At 47.6% G+C, this 18230-nt stretch overlaps 1 protein-coding gene across 4 annotated transcripts in view; it reads right to left on the reverse strand.

Moving 5' to 3' along the window:
• Positions 1 to 727: 727 nt before the first annotated feature.
• Positions 728 to 18230, reverse strand: part of sik3 (SIK family kinase 3) — a 45315-nt gene continuing 27812 nt past the window's right edge. The window contains exons 14-25 of one of the 4 annotated variants that reach the window (XM_064974448.1): positions 16597 to 16670; positions 15990 to 16124; positions 14750 to 14891; positions 8794 to 8913; positions 7985 to 8043; positions 7622 to 7725; positions 7139 to 7439; positions 4900 to 5600; positions 4523 to 4689; positions 4291 to 4420; positions 3676 to 3802; positions 728 to 3027 (exon numbers count right to left, since the gene is read on the reverse strand). In XM_064974448.1, coding sequence (XP_064830520.1) covers positions 3681 to 3802; positions 4291 to 4420; positions 4523 to 4689; positions 4900 to 5600; positions 7139 to 7439; positions 7622 to 7725; positions 7985 to 8043; positions 8794 to 8913; positions 14750 to 14891; positions 15990 to 16124; positions 16597 to 16670 — 2055 coding nt within the window. In that variant the 3' untranslated portion in view covers positions 728 to 3027; positions 3676 to 3680. Of the gene's footprint in view, positions 3028 to 3675; positions 3803 to 4290; positions 4421 to 4522; positions 4690 to 4899; positions 5601 to 7138; positions 7440 to 7621; positions 7726 to 7984; positions 8044 to 8793; positions 8921 to 14747; positions 14892 to 15989; positions 16125 to 16596; positions 16671 to 18230 lie in introns of all 4 variants that reach the window. The other 3 variants (XM_064974447.1, XM_064974450.1, XM_064974449.1) reach the window with 3 other exon arrangements.

An 18230-nucleotide genomic window follows, 5' to 3' on the forward strand; every position in this document is an offset into this window, starting at 1 on the left:
ACTAATACTGCAGATGGTGGTCAATCCTGCAGAGGATCAACTACCCAGGAGGATTTTAGGTTTGTGCCTTATCTATCACAGACTGTGAAATCTGGGGTATATGGCAGGGTTGATCACTTTTTAAATTCAGTCAACTGAGGAAAAGGACAATTCTAGTGGGTATTTCAGTTTCCTTCCTGAATTGACTAAATTGGACTGGAACACAAACCTGCTGTAGTGCATGAAGATGTCCGTACATGTTTGACAATCATTAACTCTGCTCCTCAACGACAAGTAACTGCTCGTAGTTGAGGACAAGCAGTATTGCATTCAGACTGACAAAAAAACAAGCAGTGTGACATTCAGACTGACAAAAAAACAAGCAGTGTGACATTGACTGACAAAAAACAAGCAGTGTGACATTCAGACTGACAATAAACAAGCAGTGTGACATTCAGACTGACAAAAAACAAGCAGTGTGACATTCAGACTGACAAAAAAACAAGCAGTGTGACATTCAGACTGACAAAAAACAAGCAGTGTGACATTCAGACTGACAATAAACAAGCAGTGTGACTTTCAGACTGACAAGAAAACAAGCAGTGTGACATTCAGACTGACAGAAAACAAGCAGTGTGACATTCAGACTGACAAAAAATAAGCAGTGTGACATTCAGACTGACAAAAAACAAGCATAAATTCCCAGGTGGTATACAGATTCCTTAAATCTATTGATCACCCAAACACATTGTCTTTTTAAATTATTTATTTATATATATTTATTTAATTCATCTCAGTTTGGTTGGTAATTCTATTTAATCATCGTTGTTGCACTTTAGTATTTTTGTACTCCCAAAACCAAAATGAACAATAGAAAGAGAAAACATAGGATACAGGTGCCGAGCAAAGAGCTGGTTTACAGATGATGAGAGGGAAGTCAGACAGAAACAGACAAGGAAGAAGACAACGAGGTGCTCACTCATCAGCAACACACTCACAGTCCCTTGCTGGACCATGATGCACTGGGAGTCCTGCGGACAAGGTGCGGATAGGGAGGCGGATCATTCTCCCACCCCTCTGCTCACTATCTGAACTGTACATACTGCGCTGGGGTCAAACTGAAGCAACCGGTCTGTCTCTGGTCAGTTCCTCATTTCTCTCCCTCTGAAGAGGTGAAGGACTGAATTCAGTATTGGGGCTGGAGTAGGTCTCACTTGATGATCATGTGACGAAGGGAGGGAACGATATAGAGCGAGAAAGAGATAGAAAAGGGAGGCAGCACATGTGCAGAGTAGTAGTCTCCTCCTTGGATGTGGCCGGAGCTGGGCCAGAGTCGGGAGAAGAGGCAATGTCCAGTGTGTGTTGGCCAATAAGGGGGCGATGAGGTCCGAGACGGAGGGTACCACTGCAGATTGGGGGAGCGAGTGGAGAAGGGGTCTGTCCATCTCCGCCTCTAAAAATGTCTTACGATGATGATGGTGATGATATGTCAGCTATATTACAGTTCCCCTCCGTTTCAATGACTGCATTCCCAGCACCGAACCACCCCACAACCCATTGCCTGCCAAATCTACCCCAAAACAAAACAGAAAACGATAACAACAACGATATCAATGATTGAAATGATAAAAAGTAACAAATAACCACTCTCCTCTTCAAGTGTCTCGATAATAAAACAATAAGAACAATCTTTTTTTATGACAACGAAGGAGGATTTTCTCCCTGTACTCTTTTGGCTAAAAATCTCAATATTCAGAAAAAAACAAAAAGATATCTGAAGACATCCAAAAATACAAATAATAACAATAACAATATAAAAAATGCCTCCCCAACACCCCCCACCCCCAAAAATGGGATACAGCAATTGTGGTCTATACATGGTGTCGCTGTACAGGGGAGGAAGGGGAAGCATGTCTGTTAAAACGACACACAATGCCACACTGTCACAAAAGGTGGCAGGGGAGTGATGGGGAGTGGAAAAAGAGGGAGAGAGTAGGATGGAATGAAGAACAGGGGGGGGGGTCAGAGAAGGGCATAAAACAAGAGAGAACAAGGGAGTGACAAAAGGAGAAGGCAGTATGGGAGGGTAAACAGGGAGAAGAATTAAAGATAGCTTGAACCGAAAGTGCAGAATTTCTTAAGTAATCAAAACTAAAATGTTGTCTTCCTTGCAACACAGGACAGGTTTTTTCCTTTAATAATAATTCTCATTATAATCATAATCACAATAAAACTTATTTTACAGAAAACAACAATAACAATAATGATCATAATTTCTAGATGAACATTAGCCCGTAAAAATGAATTTTAAAAACAATTAATAAAAAGAACAGGAAAACAAAATAAAAAATGAGAGCTGGTTGTGCTGTGCGATCCTCGATGTCACTGGGCTGTTTCTTTAGCGCCTCTGAGCCTGACCCAATCCCACCCCTGCAAGCCCAATGGAATGGGTCACTCATAGGCTCTGAGATCACAGCCCGCTCCGGAATGGTCCACTGGAATACAGTGGAGGGGAGAGGGAGGAGCGGACAGAACCTCACAGGAATCCCTGCGCACAGGCTTGGTGTGAATACTTTGGGTTTGTGGCTGAGTGTGTGCATGTGTAAGTTTATGTTATCTATACGTTTTGCCTGTATGAATGTCTGGGACATTGAGGCGCATGAATATGTTGCTATGGCAACAGTTAGGAGGAGGAGGGGGGGTAAGGGGGCAGGAGAGCGGGACCGCAAGGGGGTAGGAAGGAAGAAGTGATAGGGGGAAGCAGAGCCCAATCTATCCAATCGGACGGAAGAGCAGAAATGGAGAGAGCCAATGATGGCAATGCTTGCTAGATGGCTGTGCAGAACAGAATGCTGGCATTGAACCCACTCCCCTCGCCCAGCCAATCCTCCCCCCCCACCCACCCCGGGCTGCAGCCTGCAGGCTGCCTACCCTCCCCCAAGCCCCATGACTGACGGACTGCGCCCCCTCCAGACAGACAATGGCGGTTTGGCGTGATGCTGCTCAACACAGGTGGCTGATGTGGACCTTTATACACAGAAGACGCTCCTAGGAGAGAGAGAACACAGAGGGACAGAGTTACACTAGGGGTGAATTTCAATTGTCTTTCTTTGGTTCCTTGTCTCCATCTCAAAAAGCATATCTGAGGATCCCCCCCCAGTCCTTCTCTTCCAATGAGCTTAGAGAAGGAGGTGAGGAGAGAGGTGAGGAATCAAGGTAATACCATTGAGATTCCCTCTGGATTTCCCCTAGCTAGGAGCACTAACACTTCTAGTCCTGTTCACCTCTTGACCAACTGTGAATGAGAATCGTATCCTAAATGACCTGCCGGGGTAAATGAAAGTTTAATTAAATGACAACTGTTCGAAGAACAGCATTAACATTTTGGGGCGGCAGGTAGCCAAGTGGTTAGAGCGTTGGGCCAGTAACCGAAAGGTTGCTGGATCGAATCCCTGAGCTGACAAGGTAAAAATCTGTTGCTGTGCCCCTGAACAAGGCAGTTAACCCACTGTTCCCCGGTAGCAGTGACCGGTAGCAGTGGCAACAGTGGCAACAACCACTGACTGTGTAGACTGAGTTCGGGCAACAGAGTCATACTGTGAGGTTGGTCCAAAATGGTTCCAAATATAGTGCACTCCTGGTCAAAAGTAGGGAATAGGGTGCCATTTGAGACGCAGACTAAGTGCCTGTGCATACCTGTGTTAGACCCCGGCCTGCTCCATGCTGTACTGCAGGTCTGGGGGTTTGTAGCTGTGAAGGATGTTGCTGGTGCAGGACGACGGGTAGCAGGCTCCAGCGTGGAGCTCTCCCTCCACGTCACATACTGCCAGGAGAAAACACACACAGAATGAAGAACTCCTCCATGTTCAGGGCAGGTGGGTGTTGTGAGTGCATGTGCATGGTCCTCCGTGGCTCCGTTGGGCGGCAGCTAGCCTAGCGGTTAGAGCGTTGGTGAAAATCTGCCGATAAAGCAAGGCACTTCACCCAAATTTGTTCCAGGGGCGCCTTACTACTATGGCAGACCCTGTAAAACAACAAGTCACTGCACCTATCCAGTGTATTTCACAATAATATATCTATTTATAAAGGCAGTATTATGGGTTAAATTCCCTTTGGGACCACCAATAGAAAATGCATGCAAGTGTCTGCTAAAACGCAAAATGCAAGTGTCTGCTAAAATGGCATATATTGTTATGCTATATAGTCCTGTGACAGAGATTATTTTAGAGTTCACATTTTACTTAGACCAGACTGAGTCTGCCACGTTTCACTCACTTTACCTCGTTTGGTGTGTGTGTAGGTGACACTGACCTGACTCTTCCCGCTGGTGGAGCTGCTGGCTTCCTGTCAGAGATGATTGGCTGAGGATGTCAGACATGCGGGCAGAGCTCAGAGCCTTGCCAGCCAACAGGCTCATCCCAGACATGGGCTCGGCCTGGTCCTGAGGCGGAACAGAAAGACACGTTAAGTACATAAACGATTCTGTAGATTCTACTTCTGTGTGTCCCAAACGGAGCACATTATGGCACCGTGAGAAACTCACATAGGCGTCGTCGCAGGTTTGGATGGTGTGGTGGCGCTGTAGCTGGCCCCGGGGCCGATAGCCGTCCCCCTGGGGGCCCCTGGTGGAGTAGCCCACTCCATTACGGTCAGGCACGCCCTGCTCCATAACCTGCTGCCCCTGGGTCCTGCAGTCAACATGCTCATTGTCTGGAAGGGGGAAGAGAGGGAGGGAGGGATTACTGAAGTTGCTAAATTAACAATGTAGAATGTAGCTTGTGTGACCGAAGCAGGAATGTGTAAAAAAGCATGTGAGTATCAGCATACAGGGATGTGAAAGCTGTTTGACACCATAGAAATAGAATGTACAGAATCGAAATAGTCCTTCTATTTCTACGGTTGAGCCTGCTTGACCCTTACCTCTGGTTGTGGTGGTGCTCCTGATGTAGCCGTGTCTGTGTGTGGGGGAGTTGTAGGGGGGCGTCCCTCCCTGGGGGGGGCCCAGCAGGTCATGGCCGTCCCCACAGCCTTGGGCCTTGGCCAGGAGGCCCTCATGGTAGCCGGGTGGCAGGTCATCCTCCTCCATGCTCTCTGAGTGGGGCAGGCTGGGGGGCTGGACGTCTGGGGGCCTGATCTGGAGGAGGTGGTGGTAGGGGCTTCCCGGCTCCAGAGACTCCCCTTGGCCGAGCTGGCGCAGCAGCAGCATTTCCGTGTAGTCCTGGGGCACGTTGGGGGAAGTGGGGGGTGCCGGCCGAGGGCTCTGCCTCTTCAGCAGGGAGGCCAGGTCCTGGGGGGGCAGGCGGGGGTCGGCGTGGCCCGTCAGGGAGTGGCGGGGAGAGAGGAGACCCTGTAGGGTGGGGGTGACATGCTGCTGGGGCCGGTACTCCAGGGGGGTGGGGGAGAGGAGAGCCTGCTGCAGGGCAGAGGGGCTCCCGTAGCCCCCGCCTCCAGTGCCACCGACCACCCCACCCTGGTAGCCCTCCATCCCTGGCACCTTGAGGGAGGTCCCCTGGAGGTAGGGGTTGTAGCCCCCCACCACCCCCGATGGCCGAGACCCCTCGCCGAACAGATGGGGGTTGAAGGCGGCCTGGTCGTATGTGTTGAACCGTCCGAGGCTACGACTGGGGAGGGAGGGACCAGGGAAGAGAGGGGAATAGTCAGATTATATGCTACTTGCAACAAAATGTACCATCCAATGCAAATACTTCGGAGAGGGAAAAAAACAAATACACCATTGAGATGAAGTATTTTGGATTAAGGAAGTATACAAGAAATAAATGGCAGTTATTATTAGTAGAAGTATAAAAATTAAACGAGTTATTATGAACAGTATGAGTGGTGAGAGAAGTATGACAAAACACAAATATGCCTATGTGATTCTGACATGACAATACAATTCTTAAATACAACAGTTTGACCCACTATTATGGGTGACAATTAGCACAGAAGCCTTCCGGATTAAAGGAGTCATGGTATTGAGTGACAACCTCAAATACACCCAAATTCCGTTGCTTTGCCAGAGGAAATGACAGGAAAATCAAATGATGAGGTAACCACCAAGCTTGTCACCCCCTCTCAGTGAACGTGGTCTATGCTTAGCATAGAAATACAACACACAGACTGTTGGGTGAATATGTGTTTAGGTCCTAGAGTGTTACTACCAGCTGGGGTGGAGGAGAAATACAACACACAGACTGTTGGGTATAGGAATTCCTAGTTCCTACCAGCTGGAAGGGACACTCCTACCACGAGCAGTCATCCCACCACCTACGCCCATTTAGTCAGCCAATCTCAGCGGGGGACTCAGCTGGGGACTCAGCGGGGGACTCAGCGGCGGTGGGACGTCTACTTATTCAGCCAAGTAGGTTTTTTGGTTTATCAAAACACTTTGGTCACAGTGGTATTTCTCAATGTAAAAACCCACAAGATTTTGTCTGAAATCTACTAACCTATTAGGTCTTAATCCACTAACCTATTAGGTGTAAGACCCTGTTGTCCCTGAATAGCAGGGGCGTAAAGAAAAACTAATTTCGCCCCGCAGGTCGCATTAGGACTTCACAGAGGTCCCGAGGGCCGCACTTAATATTGATTACATTTCCTCGCAGTCAAAAAGTGCAAAAGATAACATAACCTCTATGGATTTTCTTAATGCTCCCTGACTGTCTAGCTTTCGTTTTCGAAAGGGCCAGATTGAATGGGCTCACTGGGTCCATTTGCTTGACACCCCTGCTATATAGTGTACTTTTGACCAGGGCACGTGGTCTAAAGGAGTTCAGGATATAGGGGAATTGGCTGCCATTTAGGATGCCTCCCATGCTGCCTCTAAATCCCGCCTCCCAATAATACAAGCCCAACGATATTTACACCACGGGCAACACGGTTTATAAAACGGAATTATGAGTGAGTTTTGGGCTTCAGGAACATGGCTTCCTACGGTTAACTGAGGTATGAGAGACTGAAATCTACAATAACTGAAGGGGGGGAATAGACGAAATGGAGGTATTTACAGTGTGAGGACATACGAGAAAGTCCAAAACATAGAGTTGAAGAACATGAAAGTTTAAGAAAAGTGATGCGGAGGGAAAACAAAAACTAAAATCAAAAAGTGCAAAGGGGAACAGCCATGACGGGTCAGCCACACAGGCAGCGTGAGGGTCACCTGTGGGTCTCGGCATTGTCTGCGCTCAGCTGCTTCCCCAGGACCCGGTGGGAGCACGGCGTGGAAAGGAAAGACTGCTGCTGGCGCTGCAGGGCCCCGCCCCCTCCCAGCTCCACCTCTTGCACCTGGATAGTCACCTGCTGCTGCTGGGGCATGGGGACACCCCCCCCACGGGAAGAGGAGCAGGGCTGCTGCTGCTGGGGGGGCAGTGTGACGGGGCGGAGACCGCAAGGGGGGGGACTCCCGCTGGAGGGCTGGTAGAGGGCGGGGGCGTGCTGATACTGCACCGCTGATGGTACACCTGGGGGGAGGAGGGAGAGATCAGTCAGTCAGGAGAGAGCTAATACACCTACAAACAGGTTATTTCAACCATCACTTAGTCTTAATAAGGGATCATTAACAATTTTGTCATATTGACTGATCATTCAGTCCTTTAGTCCAATAAAAAGACAAGTAGGAATAAGGGGAGGAGTTAAAACTCACCGTGCCCCTGCATCATCGCTGTTGGAGGGGGACTCTGATTGGGCTGTCTGAAAAGGTGGTTGCTGGGATGTGTAGGCGGTGGGCTGGAGGGCTGGATATGCAACCTTAGGGAAGGGAGAGAACAGACAGGGATGTAAATAACACTTCAAATCAATAGAGCAGCACAAAAGCCTGGCTTGTTGGTGGAGCTTCTCTGATCTGCACGACATGTGTTTAGCAGACTATTGCCATAGAGCGTGTTCCTTTGAACCTGTGTGCATAAAAATAAATGTTTTTTTTTTAGACACTAATGAGTATCATCACTCTCTTGCTCAGAGTGTGCGGGTGTTGACAACTCAGGGTGTGTGTGTGTGGTGTTTTCACCTCTGGAGCTGGTGGGTAAGGTGACTGGGCTGGCAGTCTCCATGTCCCAAAGACAGGGCCTGCAGAATGGAGAGAAAGATTTAGCTAATGGGAAAACTATTTAGGAACGCATAAGGGCATGTGTTTAGGGTGTTTGTGTCGCATCGACCTGCATTTCCCAGTGTGTGAGTGTCTTTCACAGATGGGGACAGAAATGTCCCAGGCTCAAAGTGACTTGCATCTGCTGGTGTAGAAAACACTGCTCCAACTGATACAAACCACACAGTGTGTGTGTGTGTGTGTGTGTGTCTCTGTGTGTGTGTCTGTGTCTTTCTCTGTGTGTCTCTGTGTGTGTGTCTGTGTCTTTGTGTGTCTCTGTGTGTGTGTGTGTGTGTGTGTGTGTGTGTGTGTGTGTGTGTGTGTGTGTGTGTGTGTGTGTGTGTGTGTGTGTGTGTCTCTGTGTCTTTCTCTCTGTGTGTGTGTGTGTCTGTGTCTTTCTCTGTGTGTGTGTGTCTGTGTCGTTCTCTGTGTGTGTGTCGTTCTCTGTGTATGTGTGTCTCTGTGTATGTGTGTCTTTCTCTGTGTGTCTCTGTGTGTGTGTGTGTCTTTCTCTGTGTATCTCTGTGTGTGTGTCTGTCTTTCTCTGTGTGTCTGCGTCGTTCTCTGTGTATGTGTGTCTGTCTTTCTCTGTGTGTCTCTGTGTATGTGTGTCTTTCTCTGTGAGTCTCTATGTATGTGTGTCTTTCTCTGTGCCTCTGTGTGTGTGTGTGTGTGTCTGTCACCTCGTGCGCGTATGTGTGTGTGCCTGTGTCGGTGTGTGTCACAGTGACCTGTATCTGCTGGTGTAGAATCTGCTGCTCCTGCTGGTACAGGAAATGCTGTTGTTGTGTGTGCTCAAGCAGCCTCTCGTCCTGGGGGCAAGCGTACATCTTTTGCAGCTGCTCACACTCCTGGTACACATACGCGCACAAACACACAACAAACATATTGTTGTTAGAGACCACACAAAGAAAGACAGTGGAACCTGAAATATAATGAATAGCATTACTTGCAGTCACTTTCACACAGAATACCCCATCCGACGATAATATAGAACGCAACAATAAAAGAGATTCAAATCAATTCTTTGTCGCATATCAAAAAGGCCATTTCCTTCTTATGTATTTTGGATGGGCAATAAAGCTTTTGGATTTAAATTGAATCCATTTCAGGGTCTATGAGGTTTGTATGTAAGGCATGTGGTCCTTCCTTACACTTCTAAAATGGCCGTTAACTCCATAATACAGACCAGTTCTGAAGTCATCAATATAGAATTTTCCCTATTGCCCTGTTGTGTACTGTTACAACGACCTTGGAGATCCCTCCGCCACCTCTTTAGCGCTAGTCTCTCATCACAGCCTCGACATTAAACTGTTAAATCGATTAGCTGATATCTAGCCTGGTCCCAGACCCATTTGTGTTATCATTTTGGCATGACAAAGAGTTGACATGATAGCACAAACAGATCTGGGACAAGGCTAGCGGACTTGGTTCTGGCTCACGTAATGACTTCAGCTTTGACCGAGGGCAGAAGTGCTGGCGACATCAATGGCAGCTTGTTTTGTATTGACGCTCACCCCCATGACCCAAACAGCCTAGTGTTTACTCTCACCATAACACCATCCCAAACTTGAGTCTGTGGGATTACCCCTTAATTACCACCCCAGTGACATCAGCACCCTTAGGCCAATCCCAATATCCTCAAACCTGCTGAACCTCTTGATGCCCCCCACCTTGGATCTGTGTCTATTACACACCGACTCGATTGCTAAAGCAGTTCAGTGTTTCAGTCCAACACTGCACAATCTGTCCTTGTGTATGGAATCAGACTAATTGAAGGTTAAGTGAGAGTAAGTGGATTACATCAAGTGCCTGCACACTGAGGTGCAGAAGGAAGATAGAGTGAAACAGAAGCGTATGAGGCAGGACAATGCTTAGGAGCTGCAGTGCTTACCCAAAGAAGTATTGTAGACTGCAGAGCAATGCAAAAAAAAAAAAAAAAAAGTATGTTTTTGGTAAGTCTCTACATATTGCAATATAGTTGAACGCCAGCCTCGGCGCTGCGTATAGGTGCAGGTGACAGAATGCCGAAAAAAGATGGATGGAAGAAAAAAAAAAGATGAAAAAGTACATCGATGACTTGTTCTTTACATGGAAACATATTGAATGAAAAGCAGAAAATTAAAAATGTCCTTGGTTTCGGAGAATGGTAGAATGGTATGGTTTCTGTAAAAAAAGATGGATGGGAGGGAGGGGTCTTTAAGTATACAGACTAAACACGAAGAAACCTGTGTTTGGGTGTCTCTACACTGGTCGATACAATGGAGCAGGTAGGTACGGGTTAAGGCAGGACCAGCGGGAGCAGGTGGGCAGGGGGAAATAAGGACCAGCGGGTTTGAGAGAACGAGAATTTACAAGAGGCCTTTCAACTGATGGGACCTCAATGGAGAGACAGTTCCTGTGTTTCATACCACCTGGAACATCCAGAGGCAAAAGTAGAGCACTTGACAAGCTATTTAGCTATGTGCGTATGCCAGTAATTCTATTGTGACAAAGGCATTCATTGAATCACGGTAAGACACGTTCTTTTCCCCGGATGCGTTAACAAAATACTTTCCAGTGAGGCCAGACAGTTTAGTATGACGATAGACGACATCAGGGAGTCAGTCATTAAGACACCGGGACAGTACAAAGTGGAGACGTACACACTGACTCTACACTGAATCTTCTCTAAAGAGGCTCAGTATCTAAATCTGTCCTTTCACTGTGTAGGAAAACAAGTGGATGACGTCAAGGGAGGCTTGTGTGGCATTCACACTTGCGCCCCAGGGGTTGTGGGCAGTCTGGGCACCTATGTAGGTGCAGCAGGTAGATACATTGGAGCAGGTACGGGGTAAGGCAGGACTATGCTCAGGAGCAGCAGGTAGATACATTGGAGCATTGGAGGCAGGAGCAGCAGGTAGATACATTGGAGCAGGTACGGGGTAAGGCAGGACTATGCTCAGGAGCAGCAGGTAGATACATTGGAGCAGGTACGGGGTAAGGAAGGACTATGGCTCAGGAGCAGCAGGTAGATACATTGGAGCAGGTACGGGGTAAGGCAGGACTATGTAGGAGCTGCAGGTAGATACATTGGAGCAGGTACGTGGTAAGGCAGGACTATGCTCAGGAGCAGCAGGTAGATACATTGGAGCAGGTACGGGGTAAGGAAGGACTATGGCTCAGGGCACAGGTAGATACATTGGAGCAGGAGGCTATGCAGGCAGCAGGTAGATACATTGGAGCAGGTACGGGGTAAGGAAGGACTATGGCTCAGGAGCAGCAGGTAGATACATTGGAGCAGGTAGATACATTGGAGCAGGACTATGTAGGAGCTGCAGGTAGATACATTGGAGCAGGGCAGGACTATGTAGGAGCTGCAGGTAGATACATTGGAGCAGGTACGGGGTAAGGCAGGACTATGCTCAGGTAGGAGCAGGCAGGTAAGGCAGGACTATCAGGAGCAGCAGGTAGGATTGGAGACTATGCTCAGGAGCAGGTACAGGTAAGGGGTAAGGCAGGACTATGGCTCAGGAGCAGCAGGTAGATACATTGAGAGCAGGTACAGCAGGGTACATTGGAGCAGGTACGGGGTAAGGAAGGACTATGGCTCAGGAGCAGCAGGTACAGTGGGGCAAAAAAGTATTTAGTCAGCCACCAATTGTGCAAGTTCCCACTTAAAAAGATGAGGCCTGTAATTTTCATCATAGGTACACTTCAACTATGACAGACAAAATTAGATTTTTTTACAGAAAATCACATTGTAGGATTTTTAAATGAATTTGTTTGCAAATTATGGTGGAAAATAAGTATTTGGTCAATAACAAAAGTTTATCTCAATACTTTGTTATATACCCTTTGTTGGCAATGACAGAGGTCAAACGTTTACTTTAAGTCTTCACAAGGTTTTCACACACTGCTGCTGCTATTTTGGCCCATTCCTCCATGCAGATCTCCTCTAGAGCAGTGATGTTTTGGGGATGTTGCTGGGCAACACGGACTTTCAACTCCCTCCAAAGATTTTCTATGGGGTTGAGATCTGAAGACTGGCTAGGCCACTCCAGGACCTTGAAATGCTTCTTACGAAGCCACTCCTTTGTTGCCTGGGAGGTGTGTTTGGGATCATTGTCATGCTGAAAGACCCAGCCACGTTTCATCTTCAATGCCCTTGCTGATGGAAGGAGGTTTTCACTCAAAATCTCACGATACATGGCCCCATTCATTCCTTCCTTTACACGGATCAGTCGTCCTGGTCCCTTTGCAGAAACAGCCTTAAAGCATGATGTTTCCACCCCCATGCTTCACAGTAGGTATGGTGTTCTTTGGATGCAACTCAGCATTCTTTGTCCTCCAAACACGACGAGTTGAGTTTTTTTTTTATATATATTTTGGTTTCATCTGACCATATGACATTCTCCCAATCTTCTTCTGGATCATCCAAATGCTCTCTAGCAAACTTCAGACGGGCCTGGACATGTACTGGCTTAAGCAGGGGGACACGTCTGGCACTGCAGGATTTGAGTCCCTGGCGGCGTAGTGTGTTACTGATGGTAGGCTGTGTTACTTTGTCCTAGCTTTCTTCAGGTCATTCACGAGGTCCCCCCGTGTGGTTCTGGGATTTTTGCTCACCGTTCTTGTGATCATTTTGACCCCATGGGGTGAGATCTTGCATGGAGCCCCAGATCGAGGGAGATTATCAGTGGTCTTCCCAGCCTGGTGCAGGTCTACAATTTTGTTTCTGGTGTCCTTTGATAGCTCTTTGGTCTTGGCCATAGTGGAGTTTGGAGTGTGATAGTTTGAGGTTGTGGACAGGTGTCTTTTATACTGATAACAAGTTCAAACAGGTGCCATTAATATAAGTAACGAGTGGAGGACAGAGGAACCTCTTAAAGAAGAAGTTACAGGTCTGTGAGAGCCAGAAATCTTGCTTGTTTGTAGGTGACCAAATACTTATTTTCCACCATAATATGCAAATAAATTCATTAAAAGTCCTACAATGTGATTTTCTGGATTTTTTCCCCTCATTTTGTGTCATAGTTGAAGTGTACCAATGATGAAAATTACAGGCCTCTCTCATCTTTTTAAGTGGGAGAACTTGCACAATTGGTGGCTGACTAAATAATTTTTTGCCCCACTGTAGATACATTGGAGTGGGTACGGGGTAAGGCAGGACTATGCTCAGGAGCTGCAGGGAGGGGTAAATCAGGACGAGTCTCTCGTGAAAGAAGAAAACATTCAAATGCTTTGTCTTCCGGGAGGCTGTGAGATACAGTGCTTTGAGAAAGTACTCAGAACCATTGAGTGTTTCTAAAAGAGATTTAAATTGTTGTTTTTTCATACCCCATAATGACAAAGCAAAAACAGGTTTTTAGAAATGTTTGCAAATGTATTTAAAAAAAAAACAGAAATATCACATTTACATAAGTACTCAAGACCCTTTATTTAGCACTTTGTTGAAGAACCTTTGGAAGCGATTACAGCCTCGAGTCTTCTTGGGTATGACGCAACAAGCTTGGCACATCTGTATTTGGGCACGTTCTCCCATTCTTCCCTGCAGATCCTCTCAAGCGCTTTCAGGTTGGATGGGGAGCGTTGCTGCACAGCTATTTTCAGGTCTCTCCAGAGATGTTCGATCGGGTTCAAGTCAGGGCTCTGGCTGGGTCACTCAAGAACATTCAGAGACTTTTCCCGAAAGACTTTAAACTTGATATCATCAGACCAGGGAATCTTGTTTCACATGGTCTGAGTACTTTAGGTGCCTTTTGGCAAACTCCAAGCAGGCTCTCATGTGCCTTTTACTGAGGAGTGGCTTCCATCTGGCCACTCTACCATAAAGGCCTGATTGGTGGAGTGCTGCAGAGATGGTTGTCATTCTGGAAGGTTCTCCCATCTCCACAGAGGAACAATGGATCTTTGTCAGAATGACTATCAGTTTCTTGGTCACCTCCCTGACCAAGGCAATTCTCCCCCGATTGCTCAGTTTGGCTGGGCGGCCAGCTCTAGGAAGAGTCTTGGTGGTTCCAAACCTCTTCCATTTAAGAATGACGGAGGCCACTGTGTTCTTGGGGATCTTCAATGGTGCAGACATTTTTTGTTACCCTTCCCCAGATCTGTGCCTTGACACAGTCCTGTCTCTGAGCTCTACGGACAATTCCTTCGACCTCATGTCTTGATTTTTGCTCTGACATGCACTGTCAACTTTGGACCTTATATAGACAGGTGTGTGCCTTTCCAAATCAAGTCCAATCAATTATATTTACCACAGGTGGACTCCAATCAAGTTGTAGAAACATCTCAAGGATGACCAAAGTAAACAGGATGCACCTGACCTCAATTTCAAGTCTTATAGCAAAGGGACTGAATACTTACGTAAATAAGGTATCTGTTTTCTATTTTTCATAAATTTGTAAAGATATGTGAAAACGTGTTTTCCCCTTGTCATTATGAGGTATAGTGTGTAGATTAACGAGGATTTGTGTTTATTTAATCCATTTTTAAAATAAGGCTGTAACATAAAATGTGGGGAAAGTCAAGGCGTCTGAATACTTCCCGAATGCACTGTATGTACCAGGTGGGGGTGCACAGAACCAGGTGGGGGTGCACAGAACCAGGTGGGGGTGCACAGAACCAGGTGGGGGTGCACAGAACCAGGTGGGGGTGCACAGAACCAGGTGGGGGTGCACAGAACCAGGTGGGGGTGTACAGTACCTGTTTGAGCTGCCTGATGAGGCTGCTGTTCTCCAGGTGGATCTTAAAGGCCTGGATGGTGGCGGCCCCATCGGAGAAGCGCCTGACGGGGGAGAAACGCTCCATGGGCAAGTGCAGGGTGTTACAGTCCTTGTAGATGGACCTGGGGAGAAGCGCAGAGCCGCAAACAAACAGACACATAGACAGGAGCCAGACATACATAGAAATGGATACAGAGGTGAAGTCGCATACAGACGAAGTCATACAGACAGAAAAATGAAAGAATGAAAAATCACATTTACATGAGCTCCTCTGGTCTCTCTGCATCGTCGTAATGTTACTGTAAACAAACAGCTGATCCTAGAACCGTGAGCAGAGGATCCACAGCAACACACAGCAGGACTGCGTCGCGGTGTCGTCATACCCAGTCCAAACCAAGACCTGATTGACAAGGTCATTTGGAGAATCCAATGCCTGAAGCGTCCTTCAGTTGCAGTCAAACAAGCAAAAGAAATGTCTATACCGAGAATAGCTAGCTAGAGAAATCAGAGAATAACTAGGCTGACTCAAACTGGCTGTAGAACGAACGGCTTGGAATAATTACAATAAAGATGCTTCTCCTAAACTGAGCTGAGCGTGTTCAATCAGTATCAGAAGACCAGCCGCATGTATCAAACGTCCCAGAGTGCTGATTTAGGATCAGTTTTGCCCGGGTAAGATCCCAATGAACGAGATTAGATGGGGAGCTGATCCTAGATCAGCACTCCTACTCTGAGACGCTCAATGATATCAGTCCTCAGCCAATGAGATGGCAACTTCCCCACAACCCAGACTGTCCAACGGCTGACCTGCAGCTCAGGAGAACTCGGAGCCCGGCGCAAGTCTCTGACAACTGGTTCTGTTACCTAACCTACCCCTGGATCACTAGAAGTCCTCATGTCGTATGCTTTAAGCTGGTGACTGTGATAGTGTAACCTGCATGGTGCAATAGGGTCCAGCTCATTATAGCGTGAGAATATGTGTCTCTGTAAATGTCTCCTAAGTTCCTGTGCCCCTTTCCCTGCCTCACTGAATGCTGACGCCCATGCACCCCCCCCAGTGAGGACTTTTGGCTCAGTGAAGGGGGTGTGTGTGTATTTAGTGCTTGTGTCCCTATCTCTAGATACTGTCCCTGCTCCCTCGTTGCTGTGGGTCGGGGCCCATGCATGCCCCCCCTGGCCTGGGGCGGGGTGTCTGTCAGCCTCAGTGTGGGGCCCCTCACCGGCAGTGCTGCTCCGGGGCCCACCCCCTCTGTCGGGAGCCCTGGGGCCTCTGCGAGTCTGCCAGCGGCTCACCGCCGTGCGCCGTGCTCATGAGCGCGTGCGTCGTGTGCCGCTTGGAGCGGTTCGCCAAGTACCTGGGCCGCGGGGAGGGAGACAGGAAGCAGCACTGGTCAGCTCTCCGTCCTCATTGGGGGAGGGGGAAAAAACCCATCCTTCCCCTTCCTTCAGGCAGGACGAATCACACATCAGATAACGCCCACAACCCCCCGTTCCAATTTGAGGATTGGATTGTTTGAGCAAGCTTAGTGTAAGCGAAGCCGTGGCGGATAATTTGGCGGCATAATTTGAAATGAGAGAGAGAGATATTTTAAGAGGAGATTTAGAGAGGTAGATTTGGTAGAAGTTGGAGAGGAGTTGATTGATCGCCTTATGAAAGCCAGTTGCGTGATGAGAGGGGCGCACCGGAACAATAGTGGCCAGGTCCCCCGGTGGCAGAAAGCAGTGCTGCAGCCTACTTGCATCTCAACTCCCAGTAACCCAGGAACACCAGCGCTTCTACGGTCACGCTCCAAAGCCCCCCTGTCCCCGTCACCCTCCCAGGCTTACCTCTGCACCGCCTCCTGGTCGGGCTCCCCGTCAGAGCCCTCCTCATCCACCGGAGCCACAGCCGGGATGGGGTGCTGCAAGGGAGAGGGAGAACGGGACAAGGAGAGAGAGAACATGAGGAAAAACAATGTTGGACAGTGACACTCTGAAAACAGGTGGGGGGGTGTATAAAACCACTGTCACCTCAGTAGACAGAGCAGGTAAATAGGCACTGACAGAGCAGGTAAATAGGCACTGACAGAGCAGGTAAATAGGCACTGACAGAGCAGGTAAATAGGCACTGACAGAGCAGGTAAATAGGCACTGACAGAGCAGGTACATAGGCACTGACAGAGCAGGTACATAGGCACTGACAGAGCAGGTTAATAGGCACTGACAGAGCAGGTAAATAGGCACTGACAGAGCAGGTAAATAGGCACTGACAGAGCAGGTAAATAGGCACTGACAGAGCAGGTACATAGGCACTGACAGAGCAGGTAAATAGGCACTGACAGAGCAGGTAAATAGGCACTGACAGAGCGGGTACATAGGCACTGACAGAGCAGGTACATAGGCACTGACAGAGCAGGTACATAGGCACTGACAGAGCAGGTTAATAGGCACTGACAGAGCAGGTTAATAGGCACTGACAGAGCAGGTACATAGGCACTGACAGAGCAGGTTAATAGGCACTGACAGAGCAGGTACATAGGCACTGACAGAGCAGGGTAATAGGCACTGACAGAGCAGGGTAATAGGCACTGACAGAGCAGGTAAATAGGCACTGACAGAGCAGGTAAATAGGCACTGACAGAGCAGGTACATAGGCACTGACAGAGCAGGTACATAGGCACTGACAGAGCAGGTAAATAGGCACTGACAGAGCAGGTACATAGGCACTGACAGAGCAGGTAAATAGGCACTGACAGAGCAGGTAAATAGGCACTGACAGAGCAGGTACATGGGCACTGACAGAGCAGGTAAATAGGCACTGACAGAGCAGGTAAATAGGCACTGACAGAGCAGGTACATGGGCACTGACAGAGCAGGTACATGGGCACTGACAGAGCACATGGCATAGTAGACTGGACTAGACAAAAACTATAGTCTTAAGTGACCTGGGTTTAAATAGTATTTAGGCTAACCTTCAAAGACATTTTAAAGTACACTTAAAAAAAAAATGTTTTAACACAAGTAGTTGAATACTGGGATGTATTTGGAAATACACTGGGAAAGTACTGGCATGTATTTGAAAATACTCAAATACACAGTTTATTTTCAAATACAAATAAATACTCCCATGCATTTGAACCCAGTATTTAAAATAATGGATTTGTAAATAAGTATTTGAAAATATTTTCAAATAGTTGACATTTAAAAAATATATATTTTTACCCCCTTTTTTCATGGTATCCAATTGTTAGTAGTAACTATCTTGTCTCATCGCTACAACTCCCGTACGGGATCGGGAGAGACGAAGGTCGAGAGCCATGGGTCCTCCGAAACACAACCCAACCAAGCCGCACTGCTTCTTAACACAGCGCGCATTATACACAGAAAATAAGTATTTAAATAACAAATACACATGGATTTGAATCCAGTTCTGGCTCTTAAACACACACAAACACACTAACATTGGGAGGGCAGGGACTCAC

This window comes from Oncorhynchus masou, chromosome 9 (assembly GCF_036934945.1).
Source record: "Oncorhynchus masou masou isolate Uvic2021 chromosome 9, UVic_Omas_1.1, whole genome shotgun sequence".
Classification (NCBI taxonomy): Eukaryota; Metazoa; Chordata; class Actinopteri; order Salmoniformes; family Salmonidae; genus Oncorhynchus; species Oncorhynchus masou.